Here is a 23,026-nt window from a genome sequence, read left to right on the forward strand (position 1 = left end):
AGAGAGAGAGAGAGAGTGTGTGTGTGTGTGTGTGTGTGTGTGTGTGTGTGTGTGTGTGTGTGTGTGTGTGTGTGTGTGTGTGTGTGTGTGTGTGTGTGTGTGTGTGTGTGCCTTTATAAAGACGGATGAAGTAGCGTCGACCCTAATTCATTTGCGCAACATTTTATTTTCTCAGGAAACAATGTATAAGTGTGGATTTACACATTTGTCCCATTTACTATGATATGTATATTTGTACACATGCTTGTAGACTGTTGAGTACGTTTGATGTAACTATAGGAAATGCTTTATCATCAAGAATGGTTAATACAAATCACATTTGGGCTCTGCTGTTGATGTTTTTTTCATGTATAATTTACGAGAAAAGGTTTTTTGTTTTTGTTTCAATCAACAATCTTTTAAGCAGCTTTTGAGAGGCATTATTTAACCACATTCCACTTGTAAGAAAACAAGCCAAGGCAAGATCTAACCTAAAACCATAGACCTTTCATTCCCATGTGTAAAAAAACACAAATCACTGTAGCTGCATTTCATTACGTTGTCTGGCTGCTCTACTGTTAGACATGCTGCTTCACTGGGACACTGTAACAGAACCATTGTTTATGTGCAGTGACATCTGTGCTTCTACTGCTATGACAAGTTCATCTAATAATCTAATCTAATCAAATAGAATTGAATCTCTTCTCTAGCTGCTTAAGTAACCTCCAGTCAAATGTAGCATTTTATATCTGTGCAGAGAGATGTAAAGATTGTAAAAATACCACAGTGGTGAGAAAAAAAAACTGAACAGAGGCGCAAAGTTTCAGAATTAGATGTGACAACACCCAGGACAGATGTATGATGTTGACTAATAAACATAGTGATGAAGAAGTTGTGAAAAACATAGAGATGAACAACTTCTATCTTTGACTACACAATGTGTGTGACGTTTATTACCTTCTAAAAAAATAAAGGGACAACTGTTGCTATGGTACTCTGAACATTCTAAGGTACCATAGCAACACACTGACACTGTCCAACTGAAGGTAAAACATAACAGAAAAGCTTATGTTTAACCACAGACAATGGTCCATTATGTCCTTGAAAGGGAACATTTTCAGGTTCTTATTTGTTTTTTTAGCACAGGGCTATTCAAATCCTGCCTCGGGGTGATATTTACTGGCCCTTTGAGTATAATGTTAAAAAGTGATCTACTTATATTCTGTACCTTTATTCCAGAGAGGGTGTTAAATTGAGATAGAGGGGCAGACATTGGGGGCTCGGGTTTCGAACCCACCTACTAGCTACTGTAGTGTATTGCATCTCTGCGTGAATGATTAGATCATTTCACCTAAATTAAATCAAATGAAATGATGTTGATGGTTAAATTAGCTTCACATGTAGGCCTACTGAGTTCTGAACTTGCCATTTAATTAAACACAATATATGCAATCCACTATGCTGTTGAAGTATTTACTGTATCTGAAGCTCTTAATTATGATTGCTCGTATTTCAAGCCATCTTTTTCCCGGCCCCTTGCTTTGGATCATTTTCATCAACCGGCCCCCATTCCAAACTAATTGAATAGCCCTGTTCTAGACCGTTCAGCATATTTTTATAGAAGTGGTCTCCCAGGGTATGCAGTTTTCTGGAGCAACTAAATAAAAGCATCATAATTTAAAATAAATATAGTCCGAAGCCCTTTGCACTGTACGAGCATAGGCATGTGCCTCATTTCTTTGCAAACTCTAGCTACAATTTTGGGAATCGCTTCCGAGATGGAGAGAAACGTATAATAGTTTATATATTATATTGACTGTAATTGCAGAGTTTAATCATGATTAAAGGATATATTAAAATGAAAATTGTGTGATTTTATTCAAGCGGATTTGTACCAAACAATCTTTTTTTTTATTAATTCTGTATAATGCAGTTTATTGGCTAGGATATCTGCAGGACCATAGTGCTTAATTCATAATTATTCATATATATGGAGCTTACTGGCTCTTGAATATTGCTCTAGTCCATATTGCGATTTCAATTATATTACAAGTAATTGTGCAGCCCTAACTGTTGAGCATTTTTCTAACGGTAGCCACGAGCTGTTCTAAATGACCACTACCCTGTGTTTATAGATGCTGGTTGCTGGGTTTGCGTGTCATGATGACATCAATCATGCCCATGAGGTGGCCAACGAAGTGAGGCGTACAACCAAGCAACTGAAGGAGTGTCAGACAATGGCTCAAACCTACAACACCAGAGAGCGTCTGTTTGGTATTCCTGTCACTAATGTAAGTACAAAAAATATCCACGTTTGTTTTGAACTGTTAAACAAATAGTGATACAATATACTACATAGATATTATAATATGTATTTCTGACAATGCACTGTAAATGTGTTTTTCAGTACGATCGGCTGCAGAAGCTGGTGAAGGACTTCCAGCCTTTTACGGACCTGTGGACCACCACCTCTGATTGGATGCGTTGGCACGAGAGCTGGCTCAATGACCCGCTGTCTTCCATAGACTCCGAGCAGCTGGAGCGCAATGTTACAGATGTCCACAAGACCATGAACAAATGTGTGAAACACTTCAAGGACATTCCTGGTAGGAAACGCACGTATGACCATAAAAACTTGACAAAGGGAAGTGTAATTGTTGTTAATATGCTCAACGATTTCTTTATTGGCCTTACGCAACGCCAGGCTGCCAGATGGTTGCATCGGCGATCTGCATGAAGATCGTGGACTTCCAGCCGTACATTCCTCTGATTCAGGGCCTGAGGAACCCGGGGATGAAGAACCGCCACTGGGAGATTCTTTCAGACCGCATTCAGATGAAGGTCAAGCCCAAAGCCAACCTCACCCTTTCTCGATGCCTGGAGCTGGGCCTACAGAACCACATAGAGGACATAGCTCATGTGGGCGAGGTGGCAGGGAAAGAGTACACCATTGAACAGGTACCTTAATAACACAGTGATTCATGAAGTTGTGCTTGTACAGGATGTACACCTTGGAGCTGCATTTCAGTAGCTAAGTCGTATTCACTGCATGGTAATCCTTAAGATTTTAGTCCTGGTTGATGAGTTACATTATATTACATTACATTGCATTTAGCTGACGCTTTTATCCAAAGCAACTTACAATAAGTGCGTTCGACCAAGAAGATACAAACAAGAAGAAAACATATAAGTACATCAGGTTTCATAGAGCTAAAACATTTAAAGTGCTACTCAACTGGCTTTAGATAAGCCAGTGCTTTGTTAGTATATAAATGCTCTGTTAGTAATTATATCGCTCGAAGTGGAGTCGAAAGAGATGAGTTTTTAGTCTGTGCCGGAAGATGTGCAAGCTATCTGCTGTCCTGATTTCAACGGGGAGCTCATTCCACCATTTTGGAGCCAGGATAGCAAACCCACGTGTTTTTGCTGATGGGAACTTGGGTCCCCCTCGCAGTGCGGGTGCAGCGAGCTGTTTGGCTGATGCAGAGCGGAGTGCACGTGCTGGGGTGTACAGTTTAACCATGTCCTGGATGTAGGAAGGGCCAGATCCATTCACAGCATGGTACGCAAGTACCAGTGTCTTGAAGTGGATTCTAGCAGTTACTGGAAGTCAGTGAAGGGAGCGGAGCCAGGAGGGAGCTGCAGTAGTCTAGGCGTGAGATGACGAGAGCCTGGGCCAGAAGCTGCGTTGCTTTCTGGGTCAGGAGGGGTCGTATCCTCCTGATGTTGTAAAGAGTGTATCTGCAGTAGCTGGTTGTAGCAGCGATGAAATGGAGTTGTCCCCTGTTCAATACTGCAGGTCACAGAATACTAGAGGAACAAAGACAAACATTTTTTTTCCATAAGAACAGACAGAAGTTTGCTCTTTTCCATCATTCTGTGAGTCTGCGAACAGCGAATGTGAAAGAAGTACGTTACCTCATTATTACACATTTTTGATGAATGATAGCAGACCATGTCAGGCTCTGTTAAAGAGAAAACAAATGGTGTTTCCTGTGACTACTTTATAATAAATATCAGATACATTTTTTGAAGTAAAGCTGCAGCAGTAGAGAATGATTGATGAGCAGTAACTTAATACAGCCTTTTCTTCCTGGACTTTCGCCACAGACTTACAGTTGCTCATACTGCAAATCTATCATTGTTGCAATACTTTCATCAGTGGGCCATAGGATCAGTCAGCATTATCAGAATCAGGATCAGAATCCCTTTATTAGTCCCACGGAGGGGAAATGTGCGTAGTTACAGCAGGAAAAAGAGCCACAGACAGCTTAATGTTACATATGTTAAATATATGTGACATGCATTTTTTTTTTAAGTACTAAGTTATGATATAATAAAAAATATAATAAAAAATAAAAAGTTACATAATTAAAAGAAATACACATCCTGTAACAGTTCTTAGGATTTAGCAGCCAGGTATATATTACAGTTATTAACGGCATCTATATATATTGCACATATTGCACATAGTTTGTTGGTATTTAGCAGCAAGGGGTGATATAGTCTGTGTTGTGGTGTGTGGGTGTGGGGGTCTGACCGCTGCAGGTATCTCTCCTATAATGTGTTACCTCATTAGGTGAAGGATAGTAACAGAACCGATTGATATTCAAATTAAAATCTTTAAGATCAACGCTTTAAAATGCATTTCACTTGAAAGCACTTGACTGAAATGTAACACCAAAAGGATGGTGACACAGAGGCGAAGTGACTCGTGTTTCTTTAGTTTAAAGCAACTCACTTACTCTTTCCTGTTGAACACAAACAGTGTGTGGATATCTGCATTAAAGTGGTGGCTGCTGCCTTTGTTTCACACCTAATCACACAGGCCCTGGACAAGATGGAAAACGAGTGGTCGACAATATTCTTTGACGTGTTGCCCTACAAGGATACAGGCACCTACATCCTGAAGAGCCCAGATGAAGTCTCACAGCTGCTGGACGACCACAATGTCATGACGCAGAGCATGTCCTTCTCTCCCTTCAAAAAGTCCTTTGAGGCCCGTATCAACACCTGGGAGGGCAAAATCAGAATGACTCAGGTACACACACAAACACACCTATGGTCTTCTTGAGTATTGTATACTTATTATACAGTGTCTTATGTCGTGCTACTGCCCTCTTGTGGTTTCTGCAGGACGTGCTGGAGGAGTGGTTGACATGCCAACGCTCCTGGCTTTACTTAGAGCCCATCTTCAGCTCGGATGATATCACCCAGCAGCTGCCTGTGGAAGGAAAGAGATACCAGCAAATGGATCAAACGTGGAAAGCAGTCATGAAAAGTGCCTTTAAAAATCCAAAGGTCAGAGCCTCCACAGCACTTCATATGAAAGGAGAAAGCTTTTGTTTTTATACAGAGATGTTAAAGTGTGTGTTTATTTCTAGGTGATTGAGGTGTGCCCAGATTCTAGGCTACTTGAAAAACTGAAAAAGTGCAACGAACTGCTGGAACAGGTCCAGAAGGGTCTTAGTGAATACTTGGAAACAAAAAGAGGCTCCTTCCCCAGGTAAGCCTTTTTTGAAAGTGTCCTTATAATTACTCTCAACTACGGATATTTGACATTAATTATGAGATGATTCAACATGCCATTCCCCGGAGAGGGTCTGCAGTCATGTTCATTTGATATCAAAACCTGAACAACATTAAAGGTGGGGTAGGTCATTCACTTCAGAAACACTTTTTGTTATATTCCATGGAATGCTCTTAACATCCCGATAGCAATGAATACATTAAATGCTTTGACAATAAATACATTAAAAATATTTCATCTGTGGAAGCCGTGGTACTGTAAAAAGCACGACCAATCATCTGAGCCGGCCCGGGAAAAATAATAATTGGATGGCCTACCTGCCTGTCAGCCTTCCATCTGTGCACAAACTTATCTCGTGCCCTCATTGGTCATGTGCGCGTTCGTGTGTGTTGGAGGTTGGGGTCTGAAGATTGTTTTCGGTTGTGTATTTTCAAATTCTAGCGCACTCGAGCTGGTTTCTCCATTCTTACCTACCCTACCTTTAAAGAATGTAAAGTGGTAAAACCGTAATTTATTGTAAAATATTACAGCTAGATATTGTGAAATCATGGTAATATTTTACAGTGTATGTAGTATAAATATTTGTAGAATGTAGAAATCAGCCCAAACCTATATCTTAAACAATAACATGTTAAACCACTGTATGTAAAAATCCTTATATTACAATATATAATATACAGTATTCTGAAATCAGCCATATATTGCACATGCAGAGTATATTTTTATGCTAATATTTGATGCTATATACTTAGGTAAAGATATGAATGTGTTACTTTTACCTGCAACACAACACTGGTATTCATTTCTAATTAAGTACAACATCTGAGTACTTCTTTTTGCTCTACACATACCAAATAACCAGGATGTGTGATATCTCTATAAATAGAGGATTATAATCAGGACGGAGCGTGGACTGTTCATCCCTCTGGATCTTCTCACAGACAGCAGGAAGGAGACGGGTGTTTCCGGTAAATACCGAACCACTCCTTTAACCTGCGTTTGGAAACTATTCCAGGCACGTTGGGAACCTGTGTGATTACACGGCTGCTTAATGACACAGCCGCTGAATTCCACTCATTCCCTGGGAAAGAAAAAGAGGCCAAACTGCGGAAAATAAGTTTTCAACCAGATATTTATTGACGAGTTATGGGCTGTAGAACAGGAAGTAACACATGGAGTATCAGTAATAGCTTAATATATCAGTGTATTTGATATTTACACACAGAAGAAAATGGAGATTGTTGATAATTTGCTACAAAAATGCTTTGATTATTCACACTACCCAAGCTGGGTTAAGACAAAGATATAAAATTAAGACCGTTAAGAAACTTCTTTGTACAAAATGTGCAAATCAAAAGGCTTCTACAAGTTCATTACAGAGCAAATATGTACAACTATACACACAGGAAATAATATCATAGCTAAAAAAGTATTCCCTAGATACTTTGGACACTTCTTGTTACTTAAATCCAGAATGAAACGAAGGTTAGATATTCAGGTTTTGGCAACGTTTAAGATTTAAATATGACGATTTGACACTTAAATGGCCAAACAATGTAAGAGTTCAGTCCGTAATAAGTAAAGTGTTTATCGCAAAAAGTACATTCACAAAAGAAGAGGACAGAAAACCTTCCTCTAAAAAAACCAAAACAGGCACAACTATACACACCCTGAGACACAAAGTAGACAAAATCATAGCTAGAAATAACATCTTGAAACAGAAAAGCATCTTTTCCCCCGCCTCATTCTCTCTTATGGGAGCGTGTATTTTCAGCTCGAGGAGGAAAGATACAAATTTAGCTTTACCAAAATTGAGGGAAGCCCGAGTCCAACGCCTAAAAATACAGACAGGAGGATTGTTTCTGTGCACAAAATCATAGCTTCTCCAAGTCCTCTCTGCTTCCCCCACACGCCAAAGGTCTGATTCAGCGTTTCATTAGATTACACCTGAGGAGAGAGAGAGAGAGGCCACAACAAAACTCCAGCTGACGTCTGTTTAGTCTGATGTCAAACAACATGTCAAACAAAATGTCAAAGTGACACAGAAGTCCTTCCAGAGTCTGCCGGCAGGATGATGCACATGTGGGATTTATGCAGATTCATCTCAGGAGGCGGAAAGTTAGAAAGATTTGAAGCCCAGAGCTCACATTGAAGCATTTTCACTGCATGGTACGATTCTATACAACTCACTTTTCGTTTGTTTTCCATTAGCAGAAGTTGCTGGTTGATGGTAATGAATTGAAATGAATTAAAAATCCCATTTTTGTTTTACGAAATTGGAAACCAAGTCAATCTGGTTTTGTATTGCCTCTCTTTTCCCAATGAGCTGGCAGGTATCATTCAAAATCGCAGTAAGTGCAATATTTGGTAAATGCAAAAATATTTAGAATATATAACTTCTAGCGATATTAGCATCTGCAAACAAATGGCTCAGAAAAGGACGCTAGGTGCAGCGCTTTCTCTTGAGGCGGTCGTGGGAAACAGAACGCGCCTTCTAGTTATTGGAAACACGTACACAAAAATGTTGTCGCTCATAAAAAAGCACTATGTGGAGACAGGTCTTTCATCATGATCATATTAGCATATTTTCACGAGACATTCAGCACGAATCTGACCTTTTTTAAGCAAAGCTACAATTATTTACATTTTTTTTTTATTTGCTTTAAGCAGACGTTTAGTTGTTAATTTGCACTTTAAGGATTCAGTGAGCGTCCATTTGAAGATGGTGGCATCACAACAATCAGCTGATTCCCCCAACGCACTGAGATGTCATTTCTGCAGTGGAAAATGAATTAGAGAATGGAACCTGCCACCAGAAGAACCACACACCCCTGCTCTCTCTGCTTCATATGTTATATTGAGACTGCGATGTCCCTGCCGTGCACATGGCAACGAGTCCAGCTCGGGCTACATGGGAAAGTTACACAAGGAGTCAACAGATCAGGTGGAGGGAGACCGCAGACTTCCTGTCTCTGAAGATAATGTAAATCAGGCTGGATGGAGCCTCAGCGGGGATACACAAACTCTTCCTCACATGGCTGCATACCAGACACCGACCTGTGGGGGGGGGAGAGAGAGAGAGAGAGAGAGGCGGGTTAATGTCCATCCTGTGAACCCTGCACCACCATCACATGACTTTCTCAGGGAGCGCGCAGGAATGCTGAGACTTCGGTTCTCCGGGCTTCACGTCAGCTTATCACCATGCCATTTTATCAGGCTTACCCACATAGCGTTAATAATGCTTGGGGATGGGGCATTATTTAACCAAAGCCCCCCCGCCATGTGGGATTAAGCTGCTCAGGCCATTTATGTCGCGGGGTAATAAATATCTGGAGCGGACCCCCCGCTGCTCCAGAACCATCTGCTGTACGAGGATATAACTTGCACTGTAAGAGGCTTTGTTATAATTCAATTTACACATTCCAACATCTAAGTGCTTTATTGTCATATGCACAATAGATACAGTTTGGAAATTCAAGTCCCAGGCTCCTCAAAGAGTGTGCTAGAGAATCTCCTTTGAAACTTGGGAACTTTGAGATGTTAGCCTTAGCAGACCATTTACATGCACACAAACCTATAAAACACTAAACATCATAATGGAGTCCCTTTAAAGTGAAGCAAAGCCATTTTGTGAACTCTCCCAACAGATTGAAGCTATTTTATTATTAGCCTTAAGTCATTTTAACCACATAACTTACACAAAATAACTGTGTTAGCATTTAGTGAACGCACCAATATGCTAATATATCATGGTATCTGATCAGAAATATAATATTTGATTTGTTCAAGTTGCCCAGCCCTTCTACAAACATTCTTTAGAAATCTCTCATCTCCACCCTCTGATAATAAGGTATTTGATGTCCCTCCCCTGTTGTTATAAAGGAATGTTCCACTGGATGTTTCGGATGCTGTGGAGAGGCGTTAAACCTCTGATTTGCATATTTCTGATGATATCTCAGGCCTGCCAGTTCAGACGAAGGTTATCTGTGTGTTCTTTATCCCAGCTGACAGTTACAGGCTCTGCGGAGGACTTGTTTGGATAACTTAATGAGTTCTCATTTCCCCGGCTGACAAAGCCTCTGAAGCCCCGACTGATCCGTACGCTCTGCAACCCAGAACACATCGCCTGGAGCAGACTGGCTTTAAATATATTTAAACTGTCAAAAAGTATTACTCTGTAGATGCTAAGCCAACTTAAGTATCTTGTAATGAACCTAAATGCTAAAATGGACTTAATAGACAACCAAAACGCAAAAGACAACTCGGAAAAATCCACTTAAGGGCTCGGTAAGTTTTTTACCAATACCAAAAACAGAGCCTACATTTCAATACCTTACTTTAAGTAATAGTTACATAAGATGGATATCATAGGCATATTTCTCAGTTCAAGCTTCAGCTATTAGCCGCTTAGCTTAGCCTAGCTTAGCTCAAAGACTGGGAATGTAATGAAGAGAGTTAGTTTGTCTAAAGCAGGGGTGTCAAACTCAAGGCCCGGGGGCCAAATCCAGCCCATGACTTCATTTAATGTGGCCAACAACAGCTCTGAAAGAATATAATTATTTTTTATTTATTTATATATTTATTATACGGTTACATGCTGATTTACAGAAGCACGTTGCCCATAAACTACATGTCCCACAATGCATCTCAAATTTGACTTTTTTTCTCCGAATTTGACTTTTTTTTCTTTCAAAATATGCTTTTTATCTTACAATTTGCCTTTTTCTCAGAACTTGACTTATTTTTCACTTTCCCCCCCAAAATTTCACTTTTATTTTGTGAATTTTTTTCTTCAGAATTTGGCTTTTCTTTTTAAAAGATTTTGTGACATTCTCACTGAAGAGACTTGCAATTATTTGCCCTAGACTTCTGCTTTCAGACGTAGTTAATTATGAAGTTATTACCCTATCCGATAACAATCCAACATTATTTTATATTAAATATTTATATAGTCTTAAAGTTACAACCGGCCCTTCGAGTGCAACCATAATGCTAATGTGGCCCGTGATGAAATTGAGTTTGACACCCTTGAAAAAAATCCTTTAAGCACCTTTCTGATCTAATCAACATATATCTGCTTCGTTTAACCCCATCAACAGCTGAACTGCATAACCAGTGCACATTTGGGTCTGGTCTGTTTGATTTCTAAGCAAAGATGGGAAATACCGTCTTACTTTCCAAAATCCCTCTCTTTTGTATCCTCTTTAAACTCAACTGGCCAGCAGCAACGTTCCCATTAGTCATACTGAAAATGGAGAGGGGGGAATACTTCACAAAGTGCTGACAATTGGGAGAAACTGACTTCTATCTCATGTTTACCATGCCAGGACATCTGAATGAAATAATGTGGTGGTCATGGTTTGAATCAATGAATTGAATGATAGAAATGTGGAACATTGGGATCGAACAATAGATAGATAGATAGATAGTCAAAACAGACCAAAGTCAACACCTGTCGAGTAAGAGGAACTCTGCGTTTAGCTGTTTTAGATTGATAGTAAGTGTAAATAGGACAAGCTGTGGTTTTTACTTCTTGTGTATGTACTGGTCTACTCCTTGGCTCTGAACGGTAGCTTCCTGGTGTATTATCCTTACTGTGAGATTGCTTGGCAACCTGTGTGGAATCCCTTTAATTTAACACAAGAGGCAACACTTCTCAATGGTAAATGAACCAGGACTGGTGTCTAAAGTTGGCAAAATGATCGTCTGAACCTGGTGCTCACACAATAGCATAAACAAGATTACAAATCGAGCCTCACCAGAGTGTATGCAGGAATCCTGAAGTCAAATGTAAAACCTTTTAAGACCTTTTTTAAGACCCTTTCCATACATTTTAACGGCCCGCCCACACAGCAGCGTTAAAAAATCTTCCAATGCTTCTGCCCATTCACTTTGAATGGGGTGACGTCACGTTGCCTCGCTTTTCGCCGAACTGCATTGTGGGAAGCAAAGCGAAGATTTCCAGGATTTCCAGGATTCAAAAGTTGAGCAATGTTCAAATATTCCAAACGAGAAATGACGGTAGCAAATCACCCGGTTCTTTACGACCAGTAACTATTTACCGGGATACAAACCGGAGGAACCAGGCAAGGAGGGAGGTGGCAGAGACAGTGGGTGAAACTGGTAGGTTTTCGCCTGTTTGGGGAGTTTATATATATATATACATAAAATCCCCGAGGTTTTTTGCTTTGTATGTCGGGGGTGGGAGATTCATGTGATTGGTTGTTGGTCGCGTTGCTCGCAAAAAAAACCCAAGCTTTCAGACACGCCCACCTCCAAGATTCTCAAGATTTTTTTAACGCTGCTGTGTGGACGGGCCGTTACTATCGGAAAAAAGGACAACAAGTTATCTTTTAAACCCTATTTTTTTTCCGCACAATGAAATCACTCAAAGGAAGGGTCTTTACATGCTGCATGGAATGCTCACAACATACATATTATGTGAAGTATATGTATATGCTGTAAAATAATGGATTGGTACAGTGTATATTTTGGTCATGCAACCGTATGGGGAAAAAAGTGAATGCCAACTCTGGAAGCTCTGTACTAATTTTGTATAATAGAAAAAGCTGATATGAGTGAGATGTAAGCATGACCAGAGAATATAGGCAGACAAACTCTTTCAATTTAGTGCCTCTGCATGCAACTATTGAATCATCACCAACATGTGAATAAACCAAAACCTCATATATTTCATCTATAGAAACACAACATTTTAATGCATTTCTTTTCCTGTTTTCTATCGCAAATTAGATAGATTTGAGCAAGAAAATAATTCAGCTGCAGCCCTATAATACAGTAGCTGACCTAAAATCAGATCCAACCACTCATATCAGACTACATCACCAGACTCACAAGTATCAGGGCTAACTTCTTAGTATATTTTAAGAAATACCTTTTCCCCCAATATTCTTACACATTTCTTTAAGCTCTACAGCGCAAATGCATTTTGCACTTTCCAGTCTTTTGACACCTTATTTGACAATGAAGAAATGTGTTGCATATTAGTCTAGTTGAGTTTGTTGGACCAAACTCCTTTAATACAGCATAGTGACTTCGAAGAGAGCAGTACAAGGAGAGAGTCCTCAGTGGTTTTGCCATACAATATTGTTAATATTATGTACAGTTTCTCACTTGCTTTTGTTAAAAACTAAACAACCGTAGCTATTTATCTGTCTCTGTAGCTTTTGTCTTTGCCTTTTGAGGAAACAAATGTCATACACATTTTTGGCCCTATTGTTCTATAATGTATAGATTATACTTGCAACTCTGGTATGACCATCACTCTTGTCAGGAACACAGAGATCCAGGGATATGTTTGATCTACCATGGGCTATTAAGAATAATGCACGCTAATATCCAACTGTTAAACTGTGCTCTGTTTAAAAGAGCTACATATTAGGTATTGTAAATACTGTTGTTGATGACTGATATAGTAGGTTTCTTACATTGAATCTGTTCCAAGTTGCATTACTGATGTGACATGAATGTGCTCATAGATTAGACAGAGAAGGATATTCTTTAGTGTTTGTGTTTTAAGGCTGTGTTTTAATCTAGGAGTAATATGTTTCTTTAACTATGAAGTATTGTAATCTATTGAGAATACTGACCTCTGTCAAGTTTCGTTTTCTCAACAGAGTATCACAATTCCTCATTGTAGTGGTGCACTTTTGACTCTCCAGATGCAGTGCAAAAATGTTTTGTACAAGTTTAAATCAAAATGAGGCTTTTATTTTTTTTATTTTTGTTGCGTGGCTGCTTTGACATTTACTTGCCATGGTAATTGCGAGGTAATTGGCTTTTCTGTTGTTTCTCTTTTTTGTATAAAACATGCTGTAATTTGAATTTGTGGTTGCTGTATTGTTTGAAGGAAAATCTAAAATAGTTTCTAATTTTGCCTTTGGATAAAAGGACCAAGCTTTTTGCTACTTGTCCCCTCCCTTTGACGCCCATTGCATTTGACCAGGCTGTTTTGCTGTTGCCTGATAACTGGGACCTGTCTCATCAACCAGGACCACTGAGTTAGCTATACTGCTTCGAGGGAAACCAGGAACAGCTCAGTGTACTTTTCGTGGTGTTTGAGATGAGCTGTGATTATGGTTAATGCAGCTTTCTTCATTAATCCTGCTTTGTTAAATATGCCCCAGGTGTGCCATTCATGTTCAGCTGCTGGAAGTCGCTCTTAATTCTTCCATTTTAACTATTTTCTGATTTGATATATTGTTTCTCCTTTTGAGGTTCAGTTGGTTCTTTGTTGTAATTATGGTTTAACTTTTTCTGGAATAGACCAATAAACTTTAATAGCTATTGCAAATTGTTATTTTTTCTTTATATTCAGCATGCATGTTTCACACAACCCCTTGTGTACATTTCTTTGCACCTTGCAAGTTAACAGTATCTTAAAACCGCATGGAGGCTGGTGATGCCTTACATTTGCTTTCTTTACCAACAGTGATATTTAATCAACATGATCAAACCATTTAAAGGAACACTTTTTACACTCACACTATTTAAACAAGAAATCCACCAGTGATGTCTTTTTTTGACCTATATTTGTTTTCAGGTGTATTTTTATTATTTCTGTGGATTTGTGATTTTAATTAAATGTTAGCCAAATTAGTGTTTATTTTAAGTGTTTTAAATCATGTTATGGATTGTTTATAAAATCTAAATCTGCAACGTAACTATAGTTGATAGATAATGTAGTAAAGTACAAAGTGTTTTTTGTTTCATATATGTTAACATAGAAATTCCAAAGTAAAGTATAATGACATCAAAATGAATGCGTAGACTTGGACACAGGGCAGCTAAATTACATTTGTTATATTTTTTTTAATCAAGAAATAAATACAACTTCATTAAAGACAAAGGCAATATGATTTCTTTCTAAATGGAAGAAAACTTCAAGCAATAGTAATTCAAACACACCTGATCGAAATAAATCAAAGCAATACTTTGAAGGGACGCTTAAATCATGTGATTCCCTTCATAATCCATTGGACATCATTGATCTATAATTACAGTGTATTTTTTTAATTCATCCCTTTTACTTCCATAGGAGAGAAACCACAACACTGATCCAGAGACAGTGTGATATGCTCAAGGTGTGCCCTCCAGTGGATGTTGTGTTCACTGCAGCTGTGATAGCTGTAATAGCTGTAAGTGTAGTGGCAACTGTCGTTTGTGTAGCCTGTCCTGCACATTTCCCCACATTTCCAACGTTGTCCACGGCAGCCAGCTCTACATTCTGTGAACAGCAGGAGGCACTGTATGTAGCGACTGTAACGTCGGCCCCTCCAGCCTCAGCCACTGTGCTGGTATTGAGGGTACCGTTCCCTTTGCGGATGGTGATGCTCTCAATACCGGTTCCATTGATGCCATCCGTGAGATTCGCAATGAATGTCCACTGTGAGGAAGCACACAGTGATGAAGAGGATGGACAATTGGAGGAAGAACTGACTGTCTGGCACACTGGACGGGTAATATCTGTCACCTGGGAAACAAATAGTGGGAGAGATGTAAAAATAATGCAACAAAACTGGCATTTTATAAACCATTAAGAAAATCAAAACATCATTTTAACATCAGAAATTGTTATGGCAATCCTAACAAATTCACTTGTCTTTTTTAACCAAAACTAACACCATTAAATCTATGAATCAAAGAAAATGAATGAACAATGGAGTAAAGTCAACACATACACAATGCACAATGGCTACCAGGCATCATGCCTTTTATAATATTTTGGCACACAGCAAACTTAATGTAGTTGACCATTAACAATTATTGAGCATATATATACAGTATATTCAGGATGGAAAATGTAACATAGTCTGGTCAGTACTGCTTACCACCAAACCACCACCTTATCCTGCTTTATTTTTCCTCCTACCTTGGCCACCACAGAAAACCTGAGGACAGTGTAGTTGATGTCAGTGGCAGCTGCATTTTCGGCCTCAATGGTAAGGGTCACGTCTGTTCCAGATGCAGCACTGGCCGGTGCCGTTAAGGTCACGGTGCCGTTGGCTGTGCCTTCATCACCTGATGCTATGGTGATGGAGCTTGGTGAGGTTGAAGTATAGCTGCGGTCATTGTTGGCTCGCACTGTGAACATCCCTGTTGCAGAGTCGTTGACAACTCCGTTGGTGGTTGAGGAGACTGTGAAAGGAACGGAGATGGTAGAGCCTGGTTCTATGTTGGTGTTGCTGGCTTGGGCCTGAAAATGTGAGGAGGCAGTAGAAAGGAGGGAAGAGGGGAATGCAGTCACACATTATTTGTATTGTTACTATAGCATTATCTGTTGAGGGGTGTTTGTCTGTATGTTTGGTAGTCATACATGGATAGAAGAACAGAAAACATGACAGAAACAATAACATTTAACATAATCTCCCCTTATGACCCCTAAAAACTGAAGGTTATTGAGCTTACAGTAACAGAGATGCTGGAGGTCTTGATCTGAGTGGAGGCCTGCCTCTGGAAGCTGGTTGCTGTGGACCTGGAGGTGGAGCTGCCATCCTCTCCCTTCATGCGAACCAAAAACTCGCCTGCTGGGACTCCAATGAATGTCACCAGAAAGTTACCACTCCCTACAGACTGTGGAGGACAGAACGGCAAAGTAAGAATATGAGACGCTACGGTTTACTTCCAGCTGCAAATTCTGGATCTGTTTACTTGTGATATGGTTTCTTTGTATCAAATATTGTTACAAAACGATCTAACATGTTTTTTCTAGAATTTTTTTGTACACAATTAATGATATTATGGTATTCAAGGTGTCAGCTTTTGGAGAGCATTGTGACCTCTACTACAACCTTAAAAGGCAAAGTAATTTTGTATCTATTTTTTGGTAGAAAAATGGTAAGTCGAAAAGTTAAGTATATAGCTACTGGGTATGGTCATCACGTGTAATGCATGACCTGCCTGCAATGATCCGTCGACCTCTGTTGGCCCGGAGCTGTCAAACAGAGTGACCTCTGTGACCTTTACTTTGTCACTTCCTGTCACAGATATCATGAGGCTAGCATTACCACCTGAAAGTCATGACAAGAGAGAAAGGGAAAATGGGTGAGTAATTATGTGACAGCTCCTTACCTAAGTATGCACTGTACTGTATGTACATTACAACAGAATGTGTTAAGGTGCTGGAAGAGGCAGAATAGTTGTGAGGGATGAACTCTTTACATATTTGGGGAGTGTAATCAAATATTTTCAAGTCAGATGATTGTCAAGGATAATTACGGAAAAGGAGAGGGAATTTTTCAAACTGTAAAAAATAAAATGTACAATTATTGTGAAAGCGGTCTGACCTGAAAGAGGACGCCCCTCCTTTAGGCTGAAATCCCCATGGGCTCTCTCATGAGCTTCCACAAGGTTATAAATGAAGTTCACTGAGCTTTGACCTGATGAACAAACGCACAAAATAGATCAGATTGACAAAAGAGATGTGCGAATTGGATGATTAAAACACATTTTCAAATGTCCTTTCATTGAATTCCCACTGTCTTTGGTGATACTGACTTATGACCTTAACAGAGTAAGGATTTTTAGAGTTAACACTGATTTCCCATGATCCTGTTTGATTGTCAGTGTTAAGGCTTAAACGACGTAGGTTTCCGGCTGTGGTTATGGTTGCCAAAGGACCGCTGGACTGACTGGAACTCTGAGATACACCTAGGGGAGAAAGAAAAATGTTAAAAAAAATGCTTTCTAGAAGGCAATCAAAAGAAGGCTTTATTGGAAGGGAATTTAACAAAACCTGTGGGGCTCGTGAAATCGAAAGTGAGAGATGAGGCTCCTGTGATGTAGGCAGTCAGGTTCCTAAGTGACCCATCAACAATAAACGTAAAGTTATCAGGCCTTCCAGGATTCCTCACTACCTGAAAAACTGTCACCTGAAAGAAGAGGGAACACAACATGACATTAAATACACACTGTACAGTACCGTCTTCTTTGAGTTAGGTAGGATTTTTCTTGTTCAATGTCTTACCACAGCATTGGCTAATGAATCCTCTATTACACTTGTAGCTAGAGTGAGGTCTGACTTGGTCACCTCAATGGCCTGACCTCCAGAGGCACGGGCAAGGTCACGGTACAGCTGGGCATCTAATTGGGTCATTTTACGAGGAGACACCCGCTGAGTGTTTCTGCGGCGCCGTCGACTCGTCAGGACATCGGTTAACATAAAAGTTACCTATAAGGATAAAATAAAAATGCTTATCTTAGAACTGGAAACATGTCCTCGAATGTTAACGTTTTTGTGTAAATCTGTATGTAATGAATAGGCATTAAAAATGAATGGAAAGGAAAAAGTCAATACTTACCACTGACTTGGTGCTCTCTATAATAGCAGTGATGGTGCTTTTCAGATGAGCATCCTTAGCTGGAGCGTCAGTGAAGACAAAGATCTCAGATGAGGGTGGAGCAGCAGTCAGGGCAAGCTGCCAATTGTACACGGAACAGGAAAAATACTTTGATTTAAATTAGAAGTTAATTTTGCATCTGTTTATTTAACACTAAGAATGACTGGAAAATGATTTTATTTGATCATTTAGCGACTGACATTATATCGCTTTGTTGCTTTACAAAATTGTGTTTTCTAAATGAAGAAATATGGAATTATTGCATAACAGTGGGAAACACTTCACCTGCAGTCCAGACAAGCATAACTCTGGGATGTCTCCTCCTCCACTTGCAGACAGTTTGTTGATGCTGTCTTTGAAGAAATCTGCATTGGTTGTCATTGTCACAGGTCCAAACCCTAGGTATGGGAAATGAACATTACCACTTAATCATACATTCAACACAGTTTGCAGTTTTACAGGAAATCTTGTTGATGCTTTTAGTAAGACACTAAGAGGCAGGTTATTCTGCCTCTATATATATTTTTTATCTTCTCTCATAAAAATAAAAACATGTTTGCACCTGGGTCATTGAAAGGCACCAGTATGTAAGCGGAGGGCTCCTGCTGGGTTCCCCTCTTACTGTCAATGATGGCGAAGGAAACCCTCTTAGCTTCGGCTATGTCATCGCTCATACTGCCTGTGGTGTCAATGACAAAACACAGCACTGAGGACTGGGAGAGGCCCATTAATCTGCAGGAACAGAAGGGAAAGAAAAAAAGTACAGTTGATCACCGGTAATGTATCTGTTAGTCATTAATGATTACCATTTGAGAATATAAGTATTTAGGGACAGCCCAGTAAGTGATGACAAAAGACATCTAGCAGTTCTGGTAAAAGCTGAGTTATATTTGTTCTAAATATGCAAGCTTTCCAGGTGAATAAGATACATAAATCTGCTGTTTCAACACTTTATCAGTGACTTTATTTCATTGAAAACATTATTATAATATAACTTCCAAGTGGTTAAGGTGTTGGTGGCCCATACCGCAGGAAGTTCTTGTCTCCCACTGCTACTCTGACGTCCTCTAGTAGCTCCATAGTGGCATTCACAGCCAAATCAGCTGCTTTTGGGTGAAGTGAGCCATGACTGGACCCAAGGTCGTCCTTATTGATGCCCCCCACTGGGTCTTTTCTGCTTGTCCGGTCAAATGATCCACCGTGGCTGCATTTGCCTTGATCAGATATATTATGTTTGTGATGATACTTATGTTCCTAAAATACTTGACTACAAAAGTTAAATTGTTTCTTAAATTCACCTGTAGGTTTTGCTGGAGAGAAGAGGTTGAAGTAGCCTGAGGTGAGAAGCCCTTGCTGCAGCAGGTCAGGAAGAAGGTTGTTCTCACATGTTCCTCCAGTACAGTTTCTACAGGTGGGAACACTTAGGCCTACAGAAAATGTAACACAAATAAATAATACAAAACTGGTCAGGTTCTTTTTCTAATTTATTTGTTTTACACATAAATTATTTGACACATTGCACTACCTTACATTGGAGAGAAATGTATATTATGTGTGTTGATAACGTAGAAGTTCCCCTTAATTGATTATTAATGTTCTTGGTTTGAGAAGTTAAAAGGAAACACAAATCAAATACGGGAACTAAACTGTATGCTTGTGTGCTGAGTACATTGTTACTCAATATCTCATTGAGTAACAATGCACTGTACTTATTTCCATGAGTGGTTTCGTATGCACATGCATGCCATGGCAGGGTGGGTGTATGTTAACTGACAAGGTGTCTAGTGTGATTTCTCAGTGAAGTATAAAACCAAATATATGAAAGTATTTTACCTGCCAGGTTTTCAAGAGGTTGATCTGGGCTGATCAGAGTGCTGTAAGGACTTTTGTTCCCCAGCTCCACCCAGTTACTGTGGCTGTAAAAGTCCTGCAATATGACATTAATCATATTAAACACCACTATTGCTTTAAGGTCATATCTTTCACCAAAAGATAACAGCTACCCCCACAACAATCTGAACAATGATCATCATTGTAACCTGTAGGGTGTGAAAGACTTGTCCAAGATTCCACCTCCCTGCGACGAAGCTCTCCTGCTTCACACTAGCCTTCACAGCAGCCACACCTTGGAAACATAATAGAAAGATAGTTACTCAGTCAAAAAAAACATCTCCCTTCACTCAACATTCGCTTTTCATGGTACTCAGTCGAGGATGTAAATTCCGATTGATGATTCAAAAGTGTTCAAACCTCATTGTTCAAACCTTTCATCACCTCTCCGACCAAACAGTTTGTTGCAGTTTTTGCCGTTTGAATGGTATAGACTTTCCTATTCCCCTGCACTGAACTTCATTTTTAATTCGTAGAAAAGTACTCAGAAGTCATGGAAATGTGAAGGGCATGGCTGCCTACTTGTGTTAACCAACAGTAAAAGTTAATTGATTTAAGATTAGTGTGCCTTAATGTGACTGTAAAAATGGTTTTCTTTCAAAAATAATTTCTTTAACTAACAAGCTTGTACCATATCTACAGCAATGAGACCACTGCATTTAAAGCTCCATAAATACAGTATAGCATCTTTGGAAAACAATGTTCCTAACAAATAATATTGAATTTTTTTTTGTTTCATGAATGTTCTGAGTAGGAAAGCATTGTTGATGTGTACCTGCTGTGATGACATCCCGTCCGCCTTGAAAGGTCTCATCATCAAAATGATGCTTCTCACTCAGCGCAAAAACCACGTCCACTTTTGCGTTGCTGAAGTACATATTGGCGATGGACGTTTGGAAAAGGACAGTTGAGAGGAGAGAGGTGAAGGTACCTGTCGTAGAACAGGCCCTTTGCACCTTATCAGTTGACAGGCTGTCATCAATCTGGAGACAAAGACATAACAAAAGACTGACTGCATGTTTTAAAATCTACGGCTCACACGTGCCTTCCTCATGTAGTTTCGCACTGAATAACTCTTAAGTTCATTAGTGGTAGAAATGTGTACCTTCATCTTCCTTTAGCAGCAGTACATATTTGAAAAGCTTTCCTAAAACAATAATTACAGTAGAATACCAAATACCTCCAGGAATGTCTGTCATACTATTGTCAGTTTCTCCAAGTGCTAAAACTGATGCAATGTCACACTTAGTTATGAATGAATCTACTTATTTACAATTTGCCATTGTAATGTCCAAAGGGCTGACCCTAACCACACAAGTATAAGAGGACAAATTGTCTTAATGTCACACTATAATAATAATAAAAATAATCATATAATACTTCATACTGATTTTTGAACCACAGTTGTCACATTTTCTCTTTTAGCGCAGCTTTTCAACTCACAGTCAGGCGGAAGTCCCGTCCCTCCGAAGCAGCCATCACTCGGCAGACCTCAGCTGTCTTTCTGAGGACAGCCCTCAGTGTGATGTCACGGTGAGTGCTTGAATTACCATCAGGTGAGAAGAGGGGTTGGAAGCTATGAATGAAGTCTGACAGGGAGATCACCACTGCCACGAGGAACACGACTGTTTGTCTGCTGGCCATGTTGGAGGACAAGGATGATGAAGTCTGATGACGAAGAAATCTGAATGGTTACGTCCTCTTCACCTTTTCACCTCTCAAAACTTTCCTATTTTCCTGTTTTATTTTTTTTCCACTTCTTTCCCCACACCAAAACACAACTGAAAACAATAAGGTGATGTCTCTCCCACTGTGTTTAGTTTTGATCTATGGGTCGCCACAACAATTAAAATAATGTGGCCAACCACAGAGAGGTGAATCTGGTGTATCTAGGCAATAAGTGGCAAGTGAAAACACCTGAGGAAGGAAGAGGAAGTGAAATCGGTACAAAAAGAAAAGGATAAAATGTTAAGAATATACCAATCTTCAGTGTTTTTTGTATAATTCATGTTTACTTTTATTGAAGCAAACCTTTATTTTGAATTTTCATGGTATGATTTATAAATCCTTGTACAATGCTTGTTAAGTTTTAGGGTGGCATCGAGAATGCTATTTAGTAAAATAGGATAACTTGTTTCTCCTACATTTCAAAATAATCCTCACCAATAAAAGGATAGCCTAATCTCATATGCCTCCCTTTACATTTGAAATCAATAATTCACATAATCTGAAAATATGTAACCTCTTAGTTTGAATAGAGAAATCTAATAAGAAAACAAAAACAGCAATTATACATTCAAACAAATGAAAACAATTCAATATATATGGATCAATATTAATTAACACAGTGTAAATAATACAAAAGATTAATATACAATTTACGGTCTTACCTGTGTGCTTTTTAGCACTCGTTGTATTCAGTCCCTCTATGTCAGCATCTCATGTGAACACTGGACAGATTATATTGTGAGAAGATTTATGTGTTTCCGATGTTATCTTGAAACTGTAAGGATATCGATGTGGGTGTGTGCTGAGAGGCGTGCGATAATGATGAGTGTGTGTCCTCATTCCCTACCCTTAATAATTAATCACCCCAAAGTTGGCCAGTATGGAAAGTGTAGTTACAGCAAGTCAAGACAAACATATTGTCTTGTGTTTCCTCTACCTCGATCCAAATTTATCAAAGGAATAATCTCACACACACCTACAAAACCTACGTCTGTGTTGCATTGTGGATCGTTGCAACAGGCATGATAATTTTATTGATGTGATATTTTGTTGATCCAGTTTCTAATGTTTTTATCTTCAGTTCTGTGTTTATCTAATTGGGATGGTATGTATTTCAAATCAGATAAACTAGAGACATTTTAGACATGTACATGCACAATGGCCCATTGAGTTGATTGCAGGTAAGAATCCTGTCACACATTCAGTAACCCTGCTTAACAAGATGCTCTTTTATCTCACTGTACAGAAACTGAAACAACAAGTCAACACCCTATTTCTCATCATAGGCAGGGCTCGGATGCAGCTGACACACTTTCACCTCTTCACTGGCTCAATAGGGTTGTTGAAATGTTAAAGGAGCTGTAACTTTAGCTGTAATGCTGAGTAATGTGTTATGTCAGCACCGAAACACGTGTATACTTCAAAACATGAAGCGTTCCTGGTAAAATTCCACCCGTCAGTGCCTAATATGAAGGTGCTGAACCGAATCAGTTTGATTGAGATGCTCAGATTCAAAAGTGTCTCTGTTCGGTAATTCGTC

General features: G+C 39.4%; 4 protein-coding genes across 4 annotated transcripts in view; 1 reads left to right on the forward strand and 3 right to left on the reverse strand.

Annotated features, from left to right (window-relative positions):
* LOC104952075 (dynein heavy chain 1, axonemal-like) overlaps positions 1-5,489 on the forward strand; it is a 6,680-nt gene extending 1,191 nt beyond the window's left edge. The window contains exons 4-9 of the mRNA XM_010778831.1: positions 2,115-2,270; positions 2,387-2,585; positions 2,684-2,937; positions 4,808-5,020; positions 5,116-5,280; positions 5,364-5,489. Coding sequence (XP_010777133.1) covers positions 2,115-2,270; positions 2,387-2,585; positions 2,684-2,937; positions 4,808-5,020; positions 5,116-5,280; positions 5,364-5,489 — 1,113 coding nt within the window. The remainder of the gene's footprint in view (positions 1-2,114; positions 2,271-2,386; positions 2,586-2,683; positions 2,938-4,807; positions 5,021-5,115; positions 5,281-5,363) is intronic.
* Positions 5,490-14,481: 8,992 nt separating this feature from the next.
* LOC104952073 (uncharacterized serine-rich protein C215.13-like) lies at positions 14,482-16,083 on the reverse strand. The gene is made up of 3 exons (XM_010778829.1): positions 15,938-16,083; positions 15,402-15,725; positions 14,482-15,002 (listed from the first exon to the last, which is right to left on the reverse strand). Exons 1-3 carry the CDS (start codon positions 16,034-16,036, stop codon positions 14,556-14,558), a joined length of 870 nt encoding a protein of 289 aa, XP_010777131.1. The 5' UTR covers positions 16,037-16,083; the 3' UTR covers positions 14,482-14,555.
* A 2-nt stretch (positions 16,084-16,085) lies between these two features.
* Positions 16,086-18,070, reverse strand: LOC104952076 (von Willebrand factor A domain-containing protein 7-like). The gene is made up of 8 exons (XM_010778832.1): positions 18,065-18,070; positions 17,830-17,946; positions 17,496-17,699; positions 17,265-17,400; positions 17,027-17,179; positions 16,816-16,908; positions 16,426-16,539; positions 16,086-16,102 (listed from the first exon to the last, which is right to left on the reverse strand). The coding sequence occupies exons 1-8, from the start codon at positions 18,068-18,070 to the stop codon at positions 16,086-16,088; spliced, it is 840 nt and encodes a 279-aa protein (XP_010777134.1).
* An 803-nt stretch (positions 18,071-18,873) lies between these two features.
* LOC104952078 (von Willebrand factor A domain-containing protein 7-like) lies at positions 18,874-21,402 on the reverse strand. Its single transcript, XM_010778833.1, has 6 exons — positions 21,202-21,402; positions 20,534-20,741; positions 19,908-19,993; positions 19,702-19,795; positions 19,167-19,295; positions 18,874-19,082 (listed from the first exon to the last, which is right to left on the reverse strand). Exons 1-6 carry the CDS (start codon positions 21,400-21,402, stop codon positions 18,874-18,876), a joined length of 927 nt encoding a protein of 308 aa, XP_010777135.1.
* Between the last annotated feature and the right edge of the window lie 1,624 nt (positions 21,403-23,026).

The sequence above is a fragment of the Notothenia coriiceps genome, unplaced genomic scaffold (assembly GCF_000735185.1).
Source record: "Notothenia coriiceps isolate Sejong01 unplaced genomic scaffold, NC01 NC01_scaffold00019492, whole genome shotgun sequence".
Classification (NCBI taxonomy): Eukaryota; Metazoa; Chordata; class Actinopteri; order Perciformes; family Nototheniidae; genus Notothenia; species Notothenia coriiceps.

Coding starts and splice junctions, on each gene's coding strand:
- LOC104952076 (XM_010778832.1), bottom strand. Junction 17,180..17,264: donor CGATTTCACGAGCCCCACAG/GTTTTGTTAAAT, acceptor TTTCTCCCCTAG/GTGTATCTCAGAGTTCCAGT. Junction 16,540..16,815: donor GGAGGGGCGTCCTCTTTCAG/GTCAGACCGCTT, acceptor CATGACTTTCAG/GTGGTAATGCTAGCCTCATG.
- LOC104952073 (XM_010778829.1), bottom strand. CDS start 16,036: ATGAAGGGAGAGGATGGCAGCTCCACCTCCAGGTCCACAGCAACCAGC. Junction 15,726..15,937: donor CCTCCAGCATCTCTGTTACT/GTAAGCTCAATA, acceptor TCACATTTTCAG/GCCCAAGCCAGCAACACCAA. Junction 15,003..15,401: donor GGTTTTCTGTGGTGGCCAAG/GTAGGAGGAAAA, acceptor TTTGTTTCCCAG/GTGACAGATATTACCCGTCC.
- LOC104952078 (XM_010778833.1), bottom strand. CDS start 21,402: ATGGCCAGCAGACAAACAGTCGTGTTCCTCGTGGCAGTGGTGATCTCC. Junction 19,796..19,907: donor AAGTCTTTCACACCCTACAG/GTTACAATGATG, acceptor GTCATATTGCAG/GACTTTTACAGCCACAGTAA. Junction 19,083..19,166: donor CTCTCCAGCAAAACCTACAG/GTGAATTTAAGA, acceptor TATCTGATCAAG/GCAAATGCAGCCACGGTGGA.